Here is a 19081-nt window from a genome sequence, read left to right as displayed (position 1 = left end):
GATAATCATAGCGGCTAACGACTCGCAGTCAGAATACCTGAGTAGCAGAAGGGAGGCTCAAAATCTATGGAATCTATGATATACGCAACCCGAATAACTCCCTCTCGATGGCCAGAAACTTTAGAAGGTCTCGATTCTTTGGCAACAGAGATGGTCAAGAGAGCCGCTCCACCTCCGGTACCACCTAGTGTAATGGCAACTGTTTCGCCAACTATCCTCCCACCTGCTATATCTGCTAGTGTCAAACTGGTTAAGACTGTAAAAATACTTTTCTCTAGACGAAAGTCCATATAAAGTAGAAGGCTGTGAAGAAGATATGTGTGCAATATACACTAAATATTCTATAAAATAATAAAACAACACAAATTAAAAGTTCCGTAAAATTCCCACTATCCTATTGAATGTAGATATTATCCCAATAATTTTTCAAAGTAATACTTACATCTCCTTTTCACACCTTAATCTTTAGTTTTGTTATGTTAGCGTTTTCTTTTTTTACATACGTCATGCTTGACAAATATAAAATAATTTAAATATTGCCAATAATAGTCGCTATATGCCACGATGTAGCTCTTGACATTTATCTTATTTTGTCTATTAAGGTTTTCATTGCAATGACGTCAATCAAAACACATTTGAGCGTAAGCGATCTCGTCTGTAAATTATTTAGTGTGTCTTTAGCTGCTTCAAAGTTTTAGTATAGATCAATACAAATGCATATTTTGGTTAAGAATCAGAACTAAGAAGTAAATATGTCAATATAATACTATCATACTTTATAATATGATTAAGGATGTTTTTACCCGAAAAAATAGCTGTTGTGATGTTCTGAGTTATATTTTACAATGGTACATAAATGGTTTCTTTATAAGTTATAACATTCCTAGGGAAACAATTGCAATCAACAAATCGTTTTTCAAAAATAAATGCCCCCTTACAAATTATACTACTTTATTTTTATTATACATAATGAGAAAAAAGAACAAGTGGAGGTTAAATATAATAACGTAAATAATATAGAGGATAAATATATCTGCTATTTACGTTGTTGAGGCAGTTTATTGATGATAAGGTTTGATATCAATTGTCATAGGGTGGATATATTTATCCTCTATAATATTTACTTTGTCTTTAATTTTGTCATATTTTTAATGAGCTATAAAATTACGGACAGACCTTTGACAATTAATGTAAACATTAAAATTGTTTGTTTTATCACCAACTAAATAAGGCGTATTAATTGGTTCTGTAACATTAAATACCTATTAGTTTAATAATTATAATTTCAATATAAGTATTATTTATATAACGCAGTAAATTATATTTTAACAAAAATTAATATTAATATCTACTTGTTATAGTAGTTGGAGCTCTTTTTCTAACAGTACAAAGATAATGAAATTTCCCTCTGGGTTTTTGGATTGTCTGGAACAGTTTAAGACTGTGACTGTGACTAGCCTTTGACTATCTCAGGAAGTTATTGGGAATTTCTAATATCTTATTACGATGTTATTTGGTTTAAAATCAATGTTAATATAGCTGGTTTTTGTATTGTAAAAGAATATGATTCCAATTCTTCAACATAAAAATGATTTTGTGTATTAATGTTAACGATAACTCTAATTTAAACAAATATATTCGTAACCCTGAAGTAATTGCCAGACATCGCAGTCCATAAACTCACCCTATATAATGGTAAAAATGGCAAAGGTAAATAATAAATGATTAATATAATAAATAGCTAATCAAGGTATTAATATGATTAATATTACAGAGATATTTAATAATTAAGATTTAGCTCGCAACAAAACAAATATTTTAACTTAAACTTTATGTCTTTAAGTAACTTTAAAGACATTGGTAACTGTTTAGCTATATTTTTGATTTCGTTCTTATTTAAAGTAATGACATTAGGAAGATAAATATTATTTCTAGTGATTGTTTCTTAAACTGTGTTAATTTTAGTTGTGATAGACTTAAATGTAGTTTGTATTAAACCTCCACTTGTTCTTTTTTCTCATTATGTATAGTAAAAATATAGTAGGTAATTTTTAAGGGGGCATTACTTTTTGAAAAAAGATTTGTTGATTGCAATTGTTTCCCTAGGAATGTTATAACTTCTAAAGAAACCATTTATGTACCATTGTAAAATATAACTCAGAACATCACAACGGCTATTTTTTCGAGTAAAAACATCCTTAATTATATTATTAAGTATGATAGTATTATACTGAAATACTTACTTCTTAGTTCTGATTCTTGACCAAAATATGTATTTGTATTGAAAAATACAGATATTGAAGTCCGTATCATATAAATGAATAAATATGACTTAGTAATCACATATTAACGATCTATACCAAAACTTTGAAGCAGCTAAAGACACACTAAATAATTTACAGACGAGATTGCTTGCGCTCAAATGTGTTTTGATTGACGTCATTGCAATGAAAACCTTAACAGACAAAATAAGATAAATGTCAAGAGCTACATCGTGGCATATAGCGACTATTATTGGCAATATTTAAATTATTTTATATTTGTCAAGCATGACGTATGTAAAAAAAGAAAACGCTAAAATAACAAAACTAAAGATTAAGGTGTGAAAAGGAGATGCAAGTATTACTTTGAAAAATTATTGGGATAATATCTACATTCAATAGGATAGTGGGAATTTTACGGAACTTTTAATTTGTGTTGTTTTATTATCATAACTATTAAGTTTACTGTATTTTCATAAAAGTGAGTGCTAGTTTTCCAAATCACCTTCTACTTCCGTCTATTTAATACCTTCTATTTGGTTTACTATTTGGTTGTATTGTATTGTATAGGTTACTGATAATTATTTCGATATTTTATAATTGAATAATAGAAGAATATTTAGTGTATATTACACACATATCTTCTTCACAGCCTTCTACTTTATATGGACTTTCGTCTAGAGAAAAGTATTTTTACAGTCTTAACCAGTTTGACATAAGCAGATATAGCAGGTGGGAGGATAGTTGGCGAAGCACTTGCCATTACTTTTGGTGGTACCGGAGGTGGAGCGGCTCTCTTGACCATCTCTGTTGCCAAAGAACAGAGACCTTCTAAAGTTTGTGGCCTTCGAGCGGGAGTTATTCGGTTTGCATATATCAAAGATTTCATAGATTTTGAGCCTCCCTTCTGCTACTCAGGTATTCTGACTGCGAATCGTTAGCCACTACGATTATCAATGACGCTGCCTCGGCTTGCCTGACTCCAAATCGCCGTTCGAGAGCCGCAATGGGGTAGAAATCACTTACGTCAATTTAATACCTTCTATTTGGTTTACTTTTTGGTTGTATTGTATTGTATAGGTTACTGATAATTATTTTGATATTTTATAATTTAATAATAGAAGAATATATAGTGTATATTGCACACATTTTAAAGTTAATACATATAATTTATTAATAATTTAGAACTACTATGTTTTAAAATATAAATATTTTTAAATAACATAAAATAGAGTACACGAAAATGTAGAACACACACTTTAAGATTTTTTGGAAAAATACATGTTTAGTGGTTATTGCACCTATTATTGAATTATATTTTAAAGATAATACATTTAATTAAAGGATTACAAGTTTAAAACTACTATGTTTTAGAATTTAACAATTTTAGAATTCACAGGAAATGCAGAACAACATATTTTAGAGTCTTAGAAATATTATATATTTAATGTTATTACATAATTTATTTAAATTTAAATTTATATACACAACAAATGAAGAAAACAAAATTGTAGTATTTTAGAAATACCTATATATAGTGATTTGTGTACAATGTTAATACATATATTTAATATTAAATACATTTGTAAATTTAAGTGCTAAATGTTTTAAATAAAAATTATTTTCTGTATCTTATGTTATATTAACAACCAAAAAATTATCTTATCAATAGCCAAAAGAAATGTTTAATGATAAATTTTTTTGTTGATTTTAATATTATACACCATTTGATCATTATGAACGTGTGATAATACTAAAATATATCGGATATACTTACTCTACTTTGTTATTTGTTCTTTTTACTTTCTTGTACTTAACTATTCATTAATTTACTTTTAAATCATGTATTCGATTTTATATAACGTCTTATGTGAATGATAGCAACCATTAGCGAGTTGAGAATAAAAATGTTCTATGTTCAATATTTACCGAAAAACTGTTTTTTTTACTTAATTATAATAATTTTTATTTGACCGTCTTTTGATCCATCGACAGTGTCTCTACCTACATTCATTATAAAGATATACAAAATGAAAATTTTATAGGTTTGTAAAATTTAGATAATGTAAATTATTTTAATTTGAATTTGAAATAACTTTTTCAAACACAATTACAGGATTTTAACCAATAGGTATTTTTCATTCTCATCCTGCGCATTGGTATTTATAGACATACGTAGAAATAGGTTTTGAAACTATAATATAAATAGTGATTACTATTATGTGATGTTTTTCCATTTTAGCTTCAAGCTAGCTTGTAGTAACATTCTTATATATTTACCATGAATTTTATTCAAAATCTATCTTCTTAAAAATAAAACTGTAATTTAAATTCAAGGAGTAGCTTTTATTTCTTACAATATGTTTAAAACCACTGTCAAATTATTGGCAAATAACTTCCTTAAAACTGAAGGATAATGGATCAGCAGTGAGTAAATGTAACTAAGGTAAGGTCTACTTATAACAGAAAACCACTGTATCATATAGAAAAACGACAAAACTTTTACAATTTTTAAGCTAGAGAGCACAATTTTTTAAAACAATTTTTTGAATTCAAACAACAACATAAACTAAGAACATCTCAGACGTCTTATTTGTAAAAAATCGCCAGAAAAACCAAAAAAAAACGATTGCCTCGAATGCTTTAAAAATGTAATTCATTGAGGACAGCTCAAATTCGAAAAGATTTAAGACACACTCACACCAATAAAATGCTATGTTGTTCTATTTTTGAAAAGTTTACGTACAGCTGTACTCCCATCCCAAGATTTAAAAAAAAATTCCAGGGAACTGTAGCTTCCTGTTTTTAATAAGTAAAAAAAAAATACTATTATCTATTATATAAAACGCTAAAGTGACCTCGGATACAAACATGACTTCTCCGTTTTGATAATTATTTTCCTCATACCGGTATATATGAGGCGAAGAGACCCCTTATTGCAAACAAAACTTTGTGTTATTGGGCCAAAATCATTCTCCTATCTTGAAAATTGGCAGAATTATATATTTTGTTTGAATTTATTTTCGGAAAATGGGTTTTTTTGGAAAAGACAATTTATAGTTTAGATATATTGCCGTATTTTTATTTTACATACTTAAGGAATAAAACTTAACCAACAATTAAATTAAAATGCTCTTTAAAACATAATTTTTTTTTCTTAATTATATTTCCGACCCACCTCGATATTTCGGTCTCTCCTACGTTTTGGATCTCGCGAATAATACAACGAAAGTTTAGCCACTGTGCTGGCTTTCTTAAATACGTTTTTTTATCTATTGTAATAATTTTGTAAATATTAAGTATTGCAGATTTCTTTGCATTTAATTGAAAAATAAGTTTAAAATATTTTCAACCATTGAAAAAGTTATTTTAGGGTAGTTGATTAAAGGTTAACTTGACAACGTTTTCATACACGTTACTTTCTATGGTTTAATTTAGTTTAATAGTTGTATTTTTATATAAACAGAAAACAACAAAAAATACTAGTTTATCTGGAGCAGTAAACTAGTGCAATTTTGGGCAAAATAAAGGTATAATATTTTTTTTAAGAAACATTAAATTTTAATCTCTTCAAATTGTATTCAGGTTACTTGTAGTAGACTAACATATAATTTTAACACAAACATTTTTTATTTAAAGTATAATATATAACAAGGGTGCCTACAGGAGAGGAGCAACCCCCCTAGCTTCTCTGCAAGTTAAAAACATGTATATCTAATAGCCCAAATTTATAAAATCTTTTACAAAATCATAGACGGCCCTCCCCTGAATTTTTAACTATGGACGCCCTTGATATATCGTTATAAATCGTTATATATGGTATCATACCGTTATATATCGTTATTTATCGTTTAATATCGTATTTTGTGGTTATACATCGTTATATATCGTTATATTAGTTAAATATCGTTTTATTTTACTGAAAGAAAATAGCCAATTTGGTTTGGGGGGCTAATGCTCTCTTACCTCTAAGTCCGCCTATGTATATACTATATAGTTTGAACACCTAACAGAGAAAGAAGTGAGAGGGAAATCGATTCGGTTATGGGGGAGGGGGAACGTATGCCAATGGAAGTAGTAACCACAAATTCATTATATATGTTGCAAAATCAAAAACAAATATAAAAAACCATCCTTTTTAGCAGTTTTGTACGATTTTGAGAAATTTTGTACTTTTTTAAAACTCTATATCTCAGTACCTATGCGTTCAAAAAAAAAAGTTGTATTTATAAAAATTGTAGGAGATTTAGTCTTCTACAATTTACTAATTCAATGTTATCTGCTAAAATTAACCGTTTTCGAAATATATCGAAAAACCAAAAAAGTGCGAACATTTTGGGGGTTTCCCCCTCCCCAAAATTCCACAAGGTTTTTTTGTTGAATAATTTGGGTGAAGCACTACTGGTCACCCATAAACAATTCCCAAAGTTTCCATAAAGTCGGAATTTTTCGAAGGTACCCCCGCGATTAATCCTCTGACGACTGGACTATTTCCCAAGTGCGTCCCGGTTTAAGTATTTTTTAATACATTTTCATTTGAATAAATTAAAAATACCACAGGGCCGAGTAAAACAATACCTAATAATTATTATTTTGACAATTAATCTAAAAAATAATGATAAATAACGAAAACAATTATAATGCGTGTGTCAAATCGGCGCACTTTAAAATACAAATATATTTGAAATTCTCATGCAGCATATTACTGTAATGTTGTCTACTACTATGGATCGGTGTTTATTTTAGGATTGTATTTTTCTCAGAACTTTTACTCTCTTGAGAACTTATGACGTCTCGTCAAAGTTTAATTCGCTTGATGCTTAATTACAACTCTAGGCATGGTTGGTGATAATATTTGCATCGTTTACTGCGGTAGTGTAGTTAGCGTACTTACAAACCTTTGCTTTTGGTAGCGACATAAATAGCCAGTTGTTGTCGATTGAACTTACCCTCGAGCAAACCAAATGAGATAGTCGAGTGAAAAAATACAAAGTATTTAAAATTCATAACCTGTGAGTGTTGTGTGCACCCATACAGCAAAAATATATGTTATTTAAATAAATGTTTTTAGGTGATTTTTAAAAAAAATATGCTAAACTTCCAACTATGTCTACAGTATTAGCGAGAAACTTTGTCACTTTAAAAACAAATTAATTAAAATTAATTAATACTGAGACTTTTACTTTCATTGTTTTTATGAGTATTCATACTTGATAATTATAATTTTGTCTAAAATGTCTATAACAATTTATTGAGATTTTTTACAATACAAACAATAGAATATTTTTAAAATACAAAAGAATTATTTTTTAAATATTTTCATCATTTTTTTGGGAAAATTAATTTTTTATAATGCTGTATATCACTTTTAAATTCCATTACAATTATTGTTGTATTATTTTTTATATTCTAACAAGAATCTTGTGAGTTTTCTGGCAATGATAGAATTTTGTTAGGGGTAAATAAAATAAGATATTTTACATTTTAGACATACCGTTTTATTTTCACAACATTTTAACATAATATTTATTTTCATAATCCTTGAATCACATTATTAATGGTAATTATTATGTTTTTTAAAATTATAATTAGTAATAGTACTTAGTTAATGTAACTAGTGAGTAACGTATCTTTCGTTTGCACAAAATTATTTAACGAAATTTAATTTAATTGTATTAACTAATTAAGTTGTTAAAAAAATAAAAACTGAATGCACTGTCAAAATTAGAAAATGGTATAAATTATATAAGAATAAAATAGAAAAAAAATCAATGAAATAGCACATAAGTAATTTTTGCTTTACGTTTGAATTAACTATTTTGATGGGTAAAACAACTAAGACAAACGTTATTATGACACAAATAAACGTATACATAAATCAACATAAACATATGAATCATAATACAATACTAAGGTAGGTAAATAAATTTAATTAGGTAAACAGGACGATATTTTTCAGTTAACAACAACAATAATTAAGAAATGAACACACTAAAAATGAATAATGGTAATTTTGCATATGCGATACAAGACAAAAATTTCATAACAACTAATGCAGAAATTATTAATAATAATATTGTAAAGTTAACAGAAATAATTACACGATTTCCCATAAATAAATGCCTATATTTTTTAATAATAAATATATAATTTGAAATAATATTTATTAAAATACAATAATATTACTTGGTGGAATATTTAAATATTAGTTTTTCTTTAAAATTTACTATTGCGTAATAAATACTAATACCAATGATAATAGACATGTTTATTGAATAACTTAAATTTTCCATGTGTATAGTATTAGTATAATTGTATTTATTTTAGAATTTACAACTATCCCTAGTAAATTAAAGTCAAGTATTATAGACAATTATTAATGTATAAATATCTTAAACGATAAATACCATAATTAAGAAAACAGTAAAAATATATCATAGATAATAAAAATTGAATGTGATGTAGCATAATATTATAGAAGATAATATAATATGTAATTAAAAATATTTATGAATTAACTTCAATGAACTTTGACCAAGTCGGGTCACATTTATTTTTCATCCAATATACTGCGCTAACAGAGTTTAATAACAATAATTGGCTGTTTTTACAAAACATTAAATAGTAATAATTTTAGCGAATAAAATTCTCATCGTTATGAATTATAGCAAAACAAACTCATTAGCAGTATTTTCGGGTTAATCGTAAATTTAAATTGTTTAAATAAAAAAATGTTATTTATGTTTTTACTCACGTTTATTGAATAGTCATTTGTCTGTACTCCATATAATTTATTTACATTTATTATTGCTTACATTGAATATAAAAATATGTAATGTGTAAATTATGTGTTGTACTAAAACTTTGTGAAAATTATATTTATTAGGTACCATAAATCAAAAATTCTTTTGAATGAATTTCAGAAAAATATATTATTAATAGAGGTCGTATCACAATAATTTGACAGAATAACATATGAAATTTAAGTAAATCTGACATATCATTGTGATATTATGTCTATACATAAATCCATATTTTATATGTATATATGTATAACTAGATAATTATCGGACATAAAAAATGTATAGCTATTTTACGTATTAATAAAGAAACGATTTGGTACAAAGGAATGTGATCATATGTTAGAAAGAAAACTTTGACAACTGGCTTTGTTCAAAGTAATTTTTTTTTTTTTATACAACAAAATCAATAATGAGCCTAATCTCCAATTCTATAAGTACAACACGATAATCGAAAAAATAATAATATTTAAACATTTTAGAAGTTAAATTTTGGTACCAAAAATTGTGCCCGTCGACGACAACTGACAATTTAAACATAATAAATCTCAGTCTTTTTTGACCTTAACGGATAAATTGCCTATTATTTAGCTCCCATACCAGATTTTTTTCTTAGAATTTTCTGGTAGTATTCGGATCACGTCGACATTTTCGGTCCAAAATTCATTACGTTATTCTTCTATCTCCCTGAAAGCAAAATTGTTTTGTTTTTCAGTTGTGATATGATTTGTCTTACATTATGTAATAAATGATTTAATGTCTATAAATTCCACCAGGTAATAATATTGTACTAACTATTTTTATTCACTATACCTACACTACAATAAATACACAGTTCAAATCAAACATTTTATAAAATACCAATAAAAAAACGTGTAATTATTCTAACAAGTGTAGATTATAGCAGTATATACATAAACCAGTTTAATCGTAGTCTAAATGCTAGTCAGATTAAGTTTATGCCCACTAAGAGCTCAAAGGATAAAATATACACCACGATTTTGGAATTAATGAAAACCATACATTTTAATAAATAGATTGTTTTATAATCTCATATGCTATGGCCTATGATATAAAACATATTAATATGCATTTTGTACGATAATTTGTTAGTAATCGTGATACACCCTCTATTATTCGTATTGTTTTTTTTTACAACGGCTCTATATTTGTTTGTTAATACGATAATAAATGTATACAACAACAACGGTAATAATAAAACTAATAGCAGGAAGTAGTTCTTGTAATAATGATAATTATTCTATTATAAAAAGTAATCAACCGTGGTAACAATAACCATGTAATAATCTGAAATTTGGACAAGTACCTTTACGGTTTGTGAAAGTAACTTGGTAGATATGCAAATAAGAAATAAATATCATATTCAAACTCAAACAAAAGTTTTTAATGTTTTAAAAGTTAATTCAGATTTTCATTTTCCCGTTTAGATAGTAAGATAACATTAATTTCTAAACTTAACATAATTAGGTTTAAGATATTTATTTAGATAATTTTGCGCAGGCGTGTGGTAAATGTTATAATATCGTTTATATTATAATATAGGAAAATCATTACAATGCTATAATTCTAAATAACGATATGTGTAAAGGAGACTTATGTTACATAGTAAGTAGATACACTTATGTACTTGTGCGTTTAATTTGTTTTTTTTATTTTAACATAATCGTCTTGGCCTCTGTAAAATGCATTTATAAAATGAACAATCTCATTTTTGATTTTGTTTGTTATTACAATAAGAATATAAGGCCATGTTATCTATGGTAAACATGTTATCTACATGTTTGTTATGTAAACGCTATTTGTATTAAAATTAACTCAAAATGATAAAACATATTCTATTTAACTTTAAATTTAGCTCGAGAGTGACTATTTAATATTACACGAAAGAAGGGACATATCAGTCAAGTTTATCGACGCATAACAGATACAAGCGTTCGGGATATCACATCAATCTGAATATTCACAATAATGAATAATGACTGTTTCCTGTTAACTTTTTTAAATATAATATTATATTTCCGGCATTTGCATGGTAGCAGTTAAATGGGAACCGTAGTCTTTAAGTGTTGTTAATAAATATAGTTTTCTGGTTGGCTCCTGTTTTATTGTATATACATACATAAAAGGATCATTATTTCGGGTTTGATAGAACTTCAATAGTAACGTCCCCTAAATTTATTCAAAAGTAAAAAAGGAGGCCCTCAAAATTTTAAGACCATAATTTTTATGGTAACAAGTGCCTCACGCACGTACTTTCCCTGTAAAAAAGAAACTAATGGAGTCATTGACAGATTTAAAAATATATATATATATATTTTCTACCTAAAAATTGGTGGCTTTTTTTTTTTGCTATGAATTATTAGTATAAGCAAAAATCATTTTTCCCAAGCTTTTACGACTTATCCTTTCAATCCATAGTAACCTATTCTATTTGATTAACATGAGAAATTTTAGTTTTTTTATTGAAAAAAAAAGTAGAATTAAAAAAAAATCAAAATTTGTAAAACTTAAAAAAAAGATGTAATGCTGAAATAAGATACTTCAAATCCACTCTCTTGATAATTCACAATACAAATTGTAATAATTATTTTAAATCATGAGGTTGTACATAGAGTTGAACTAGGAATCGTCTATTTTAGGGATTTCTTGTTTGAAAAAGCTTTCTATCGATTAAAAGGGTAACTCGTAAGAAAAAAAAAGAAATTAAAAAATTCAGTCTAATATATATGTAGTATACTATTTTTGTTTATACGTCGACAATTTTAATCTCCGAATTAGTAAAAATGCCACCTGAAAATTATATTTAATAAGAATACCTATAATACATATAGACACGGCTCCTATTTACCAGCTGCCACGCAAAAATATAATATTATATATTTTGATGCCATTTTGCTACATTCATTATTCTATTATATATATATATATATATATATATATTTATATACAATTTCATATTAATATATTATACAGATTATACAGACAGTATAATATAATATTATCATTAAAAAAATGCTAACATATAAACAACACTTATCTTAGATCATAGATGTAGCGTGCGCCTGTCGCAAAATATGACCAGTATAACCCTCCACTTTTTACTAATTTTGTTTTTAATATATTTCTATTGCACTGTTACCTGAAATTTGTTTGTGGTGAGAGATTATATTGGTCACAGTCCGGCTATACAGGTAACATATATGTACATATATATTTGTTTTAACATTTCAAGAGATTAATCCGGTATACAGTCATTAATTTTAAGAAAATATAGAACTAATTAACAAGGAGTCGATAAAAATATTTGGAAAGAAACAACAGATGAGAATGAACAATAATAAACAAAATCGAACTACTTATAATGGTAACGATCTGGGGTTATTAAAATCTAATAAATTTGATAAAATTGTGCACCGCACAGAGTTTCTTACAATAATAATAATTTTACATATTACGATATTAGAAAATATTAATAATAAATAATTGATAAACATAACATTATGACCGTATTGTACATTTTACATAAACGTACTTAACATTTGCTTATGCCAGTCGCAATAACAATAACTATACAATATTCAAAACGGAAGTTTATAAAACAAAGTATAATCACAACAATAACGGACAGAATAAAATGTACAATATTAGTTAATAACATTTATTGGTAAAATAATATTAATACCTTGTAGGTAGGTACTAACGGTATGGCTGGCGGTATTCAAATTTAGGACTCCGGTCGTCAGTAATAGAATATAATATAATAAATATTGTTTTAAGTATTATCATTATTATTATTTGTTTTTATGGTCATTCCATGTCCAAAAAGTTTACTTTTTTTTGCATAGCTGCCGCCTGCTTCTGACGCTCGCCTTCCAGGAGCACGGACTCTGTGATAGGAGAGCTTCCAAGGTTCTCCAGTAATCTTCGACTCCTGGTTGGCATGTCCGGAAGCAGGGGCATAGCATGCGGGGGATTGAAGTCGGCGATAGGTGAGAAATCCACCAGGCGCTCGTACAGACCTCGAGTGTAGTCTTCAGTCCGGAAAGTGGACGCTATTCGCTCCATGGACCTTTCCTCGGCGATTTTCTCGGCTGCCCGTGTGAACACCTCGCACTCATCTTCGGTCAACGGTCGTCTTCCGAATCCACCTAACATCATACATATTGTGTTCTTTTTGGTTGAAAAACATCATCGCTACCCACCTTGCCCTCATGGCCCGTATGTTCCTAACAGCGTCAACAGCTAGTCCTACTGAGTGAAATCAGACTACTATGTTTACCCATTGGTTCTCAGTTCCGCGACTATTCCAACGAGAAAAAATTAAAATAAAGTTCAACCCATCCGATTTATTTTTATCCTTCTCAGACGTCATAGTATGCATATTAATGTTACCTTTATTATAAAAAGTACCTATAATTTGCTGGCTTGACATAAACCTATAATAAGTAAAGAGAACGAATTGATTTGTAAAAAGTATTCGTATTTATATTTTAAATGTTAACTTGCATTTTATATTATAAAAGATATCAAAAACACTGCCTTACTAAAAATACGCTGACAATTCAACTGATAACTAAACATGTTTAAAAACTTAATGGTCGTTCAAGAATCAAGTGTCAAATTGGACTAAACGTTTGATATAAAAAGATGACATATAGTCATATACTATATACCATTTTTACTGCATTTTCACCTAAACGTTTTTATGCAACAAATCTTGCATTCAATTTAGAGATGAACTAAAGTAAATAAAACCTAATCAATTCCTAAATTATATGTTATTTTGAAGTTTCTGAAAATGCCAAAAAAAATGTTTAACATTGGTAATAAAATCTTTACAAAAACCAAAATGTTTTGTTTTTAGTGTCAAATAATATACTGCATAGAGTCTCGCCAAGATGGGTGTTTAACCGAGACAAATGGTTTAAATCGACAACTATTCAATACACTCTAGACGAACCGATTAATTATGTGCTCTTGACATATTCAATAGAAAAACGAAAAATTCCAACTTTATAAACGTGGTTGACGTTTTATTTTAAGCTTAAATTTGCTGCGTAAACAAATACAAAAAAAAGTCAATTAAAAAACCTTCTTTATAAGTAGTTTAACATTAGTGTATACTATTTCTATTAATTTACGGTAAAGGAGATTAAAAAATAATAATATTGTATCTTATATATGTACATAGTCTTCAGAATTACATAAAATAGTATTTTTGTTAATACTAAAAGTGCTGCACGTCAGTTATTTTGTTTAATGATTAAAAATATTTTTAGTTTTTACCTAGTAGTTTTTTGAGGATAACTTTAAAAAGTCAAATATCAACCTACATATTTGACTTACCTATTGAAATGAGAATGATATAATAAATACTGTGACACATTTAATTTCTCTTATAGATCCGCGAATTTGGGAACGTAATGGGAACTTGCCGGCATTAAATGGGAAGCCAATACTATGCTTTAGTTGAGAAGTATCCAAATATGGACATACGGCATGTGTGAGGTAACTAATTGGCTTCCTATATAATGCCAGAATGATAAGGGAAACTTTCCATTATCTTCTTTATGTTCCGATGCTATGCGAGAGAGTTTGGTGTGGAGGGAACTGCGGGTGAGTAATATCCGAGGAGTATACCTTCAAATTCTAATTACAAAAGCGTTATTTATTCAAAATGGTTATGGATTAGATATTATTTATAATACATTATTTAAATTTTAATTAATAAATCAATTGTTGTATAGGTTCCTGCTTCACTTTAAAAAATTATCCTCTAAAACTACCATTTAAAATAATTATTTTACATGAATAATTTAAACCCGTCTAACATGTACAAAAAACTGATTTGTGGTTATTAGTATAAAACTATATATAAATCGTATAAATGGTTTATCATATAAACCAAACTTTATTGGGAATAAAACAACGCAATGTAAATGTTTAAACATAAATACACAACAGTTGTAAAATTTGTGAAATAAATTAACTAAAAGTTAGAACTGTTTAATATCAAACGCGGCACAATTTTGAATTTTCTTAAAATAAATACATCGATTTTTCATTGATAATTGACCTTATAAATAATATTATGAATATAAATGCAAAAATTTAGGAACAGTTAGCAACATAAAGGTAAAGAAAATAATAAATATGATTGTAGAGGACTAAAAAAGTTAAAGCGACGCTATATTAAAAAAAGTATGTATTTTTTATTTTAGAATATGCAAGTTTAACAATATAGTTGTTTGCTTTTTCTTAATTATAATCACTACACAATAAACCAAAACTCTGTTAAACTTTTTGCGCTATTTTTAGGAATATAGTCTACAGTTGTAATTCTAGCAATAACGTAAATATCTAATATACATATTTACGCTTTGTAGTGTTCATATAATTAGAGTTTAATCTTACATAATATTTGAGATGTAATCACATTTCTTACATTGACAGTCAAAATTTAAGGAGCTCTTAGATAAATTTCAAAACTATTAGAAAGCGATATTAAAGAAACCTCTGTAGAATAATTGGTTTTAAATTAACAAACTGTGAAAATGTATGATGATAACCTAATTACCGTGTGGGTAGTTATTTATTAACTGATAATTGGACAGGCGAAACATTTCAACACAAATACGTCGTGGATGTAAATTCAAACTATGAAAGTATTGTAAAAATAGAACATGTAATAGAAGACATTTTAAATAAATTATTCTGAATAATAGTACACAGAGGTATACAATCATTTAAAGATCTATAAATTAAAAATATAATTATTACCTCTACAAAATAAAATAATCTTCTTAATAGCCCGTTTAGTTCATAAATTTAAAGAATACTACTTATTGTCCACATGCAATATTTTCCAAACATGTTTGAAAAAGTACATGTTGTTTTAATGTATGTGTCTGAAGACTGTGAAAAAATTACTACTCTACACTAATGATTTGTATTGAGTTACATCAAAACATGATTTATTAAGAATAAGATATTCATTTTTTTTTTAAATAATTTCAATTTTGTAGATTTCTTTTTTAAAAAAATTGTATTTAGTATATTTTATAATAATATTATTAAATTATTAAATATTATCTTTTTTAGTAATTTCCAGAACTCTATCAACTTTTGAAACTTAAATAGTAATAAATATATTAGGTATGTATTTATTAAACTAAAAATTTAATTTAATTAAAAAATAACCCGTTTTGGATAATTATTTTAATGTAATTAAAGTTTAAAATTTAGGACGGGAGAATGGGTGTATCACTGTAGAATTATTTTATCAGCTCGCATTACTCTACCGCAATCCACCTCCCGCCCTAAATTTTAGACTTAGTAATTTTAAGAGTTATTATCCAAAAGTGGTTTTCGACCAGTCGATATTTTCAGCAAATAATTCTTAATTTAAAAAGTTAATTAAGTATAAACATTACGATTTACGCTTTAAAAGTTAACAGAGGTCAGGAAAAAAATTAGAGTATTGTGTAATACTGTAAAATAACACAAACTAAAGTGTCTCCAAACTACAAATTTGCAATTATAAAGAAAATGAGTGATATCCTTATTAAATCATCCGTATAGTATAATATACATAATTTTCAAAACATATTTTTTTATTTATGGCATTGAATTTTACAACTAAATTAAACGATATTAAAGAACTGAGATAAATAGGTTATATTACAAAATTAAAGATGGGAATATTGACAACGCTCGATTAAACTTTGTAAAATAAGAACTAATGAATAAAGGACAGCTTTTTTTAGATAGCATTTACGTAAGAGGCCTGTGACAACTCATTAGCTCAAATAAAACTACAGTTTACATCTAGAAAATGTTCTATGAAATATTAATTCTATACCTGGATCTACAAAGCGTTTAGTAAAAACCAAATTTAAGCTTAACCGCTTACAAAAGGTATTACGACTTCTCTTAAAGCGATCATTGTAAAAATAACCATTAATTGTTTTATTAATTGTTTAAGTTTTAGCTAATTTTCAAAATATAACAAACATTTTCGATTCGAAGTCGAGCACACTGATCAAAACTAAAATTTAACAGAAACGTTACACTGACATTCAGTTGTTTGTATTACATTATATTTTACAAAGACCGCTAATGTTTGATTAAAAAAGAACGGACCTTCAAAAAGACTAGTAAAACATGTAGGTATATCATAAATACTGCAACACATTACACACTACACTATATTATTATATTAGTCTAGATGTTTAAATGTTGTTCAGAGATCATGGCGGTACTGAGAACCTACGAAATTGAAGAAAACAAAAACTGGGTTAATACTTTTTTATGGCAAGCTGAAACTATTTTTTTACACTAAACATACGAAAACGGCCGATGCATCGTAATTATGTCGAATTTAACATAGTTTTATGTACATATATTAATAATTGGCTATATGGTAAAACTAACAATATTATTACTCATTTGGCGTACAAGACAGGTCCACCACGGGTCAAAATGGCTGTTACGAACTTTTAGTAATCATAACAATTCCTATAATTTTTGTTGTTACCGGTTAAGTATACCGTTTTGACCGCACTAGGCGCCTCGTTCACAAAACGACTGTGCCTACTGGGACTGATGGTCATACCTGATAGTGGGGAGTACTCGTGCTCAGCGTTCTCCCGGATCCGAGCCAAACGCAGTAGTTCCTCGTGCAATCGGACGTTCTCTTCGATCTGACGACGGCGCCTAGCTATCTCTGCCTTTATCCTGGCTTTTTTCTCTTCCCGCTGCAGCTCTTCCTCTTCGTCTTCGCTCGAATACGGCGAAGGGTCCCAAGACCGAGACCGTCTGTATTTCATGTAGTCTAGCGGTCGTGAATCCGAACCGTCACTGAACCGTCTCATGTCCCATCTGAAAATCGTAATAGCGTTAACTTATAAACATAAAAATCGGAAAAGAGATTATCTAGCATCTCTGGTACACGAACTGTGCTACTTAACGAGACCTAACGTAATGAGATTTTCTACGATAAAAAGCGTACCAAAAAAAAAAAATAAAAAAAAATGGAAAATAATAAAAACAATTTTAATCAACCGAATAAAAAAAAGTTCCGTCTGAAATTCATTTTAAGAAAGAAAAACAATTTTAAACGCTTAAATTCATTTAAAATTTAATAGAATATCGAAATTGAATGCCGGGTGTCTTCATTATTCCATTTTCTTTTTAGAAACCCTAGAAAAGGCTTTAAACCTTTAAATATTTTTAATAAAAGATACAAATCAGACCATCCGACCACTGCAACATTAAAATTCAGTATTTTATTAAATAGAAACTAGTTTTAATATTTTTAGAATTCTTTTAAATTCCGTTTATTTTTGTTAGTTTAATTTTATAAATCTTATACATTTTTTTAAGCTCAAGAAACATATAATAATACAATCTCAAAATTTATAGGTTTTAACATGAGATTTAATTTTGAGGTGTTTCTGTAACAAACTCGGTCAAAGAATATTCATAAGACATCAAGAATCATTCAAATTTTGATTTGAACAACATTGGTTAAAACATTTTAAGTAAAATTCGATAACATCGAGTCGAAAAATACAAACAAATTAGATATACGGCCGAGGATCTAACTATAAACCGTTAAGTATATACTCATACGCCATACATAATCTGAAATCAATTAAAAACTCATTCATCCCTATTATACTAAACAACCATGAGAAACATTTTAAGATGTGTTATAATGAGAGAAATGAATATAAAAGGGTGTTTCGAAAATAATTGTGTTTTATAGACTTGTGTAATATAGTACAAGTATGCTCTAACGAGTAACTAAAAAAAATTAGCTACAACAGACTTAAGATTATTTAAAAATTACTTTATGTTTTTTCTGTTTGGTTAAATTAATGACAACTGTACGTTTAGGCGGTTACATATGACCCGACGAAGGCGATTTTATCCAAAATCAAAAGCCAGATCCTTTAACATATCACCGACTAACGACTAGAACTACCAGTCATTAAG

The 19081-nt window shown here is 27.7% G+C and overlaps 1 protein-coding gene across 6 annotated transcripts in view; it reads right to left on the bottom strand.

Moving 5' to 3' along the window:
- Positions 1 to 8473: 8473 nt before the first annotated feature.
- The window catches only part of LOC126844306 (putative uncharacterized protein DDB_G0271606), a 66524-nt gene continuing 55916 nt past the window's right edge, over positions 8474 to 19081 (bottom strand). For 5 of the 6 annotated variants that reach the window (XM_050582415.1, XM_050582409.1, XM_050582413.1 and 2 more), the window contains 2 exons: positions 17697 to 17962; positions 12593 to 13230 (listed from right to left, as the gene is read on the bottom strand). In XM_050582415.1, the coding sequence (XP_050438372.1) occupies positions 12890 to 13230; positions 17697 to 17962 (607 nt within the window). In that variant the 3' untranslated portion in view covers positions 12593 to 12889. Of the gene's footprint in view, positions 9749 to 12592; positions 13231 to 17696; positions 17963 to 19081 lie in introns of those variants that run through there. The other variant, XM_050582414.1, reaches the window with a different exon arrangement.

Source organism: Adelges cooleyi, unplaced genomic scaffold, assembly GCF_023614345.1.
Source record: "Adelges cooleyi isolate 19-005CV unplaced genomic scaffold, UGA_ACOO_1.1 ACOO_flye_CR_arks_rails_tigmint_CR_PRNA_651, whole genome shotgun sequence".
NCBI classification, from domain to species: domain Eukaryota; kingdom Metazoa; phylum Arthropoda; class Insecta; order Hemiptera; family Adelgidae; genus Adelges; species Adelges cooleyi.
Note: the sequence above shows the minus strand (reverse complement) of the source record. Positions and strands in the feature narration are given on the sequence as shown.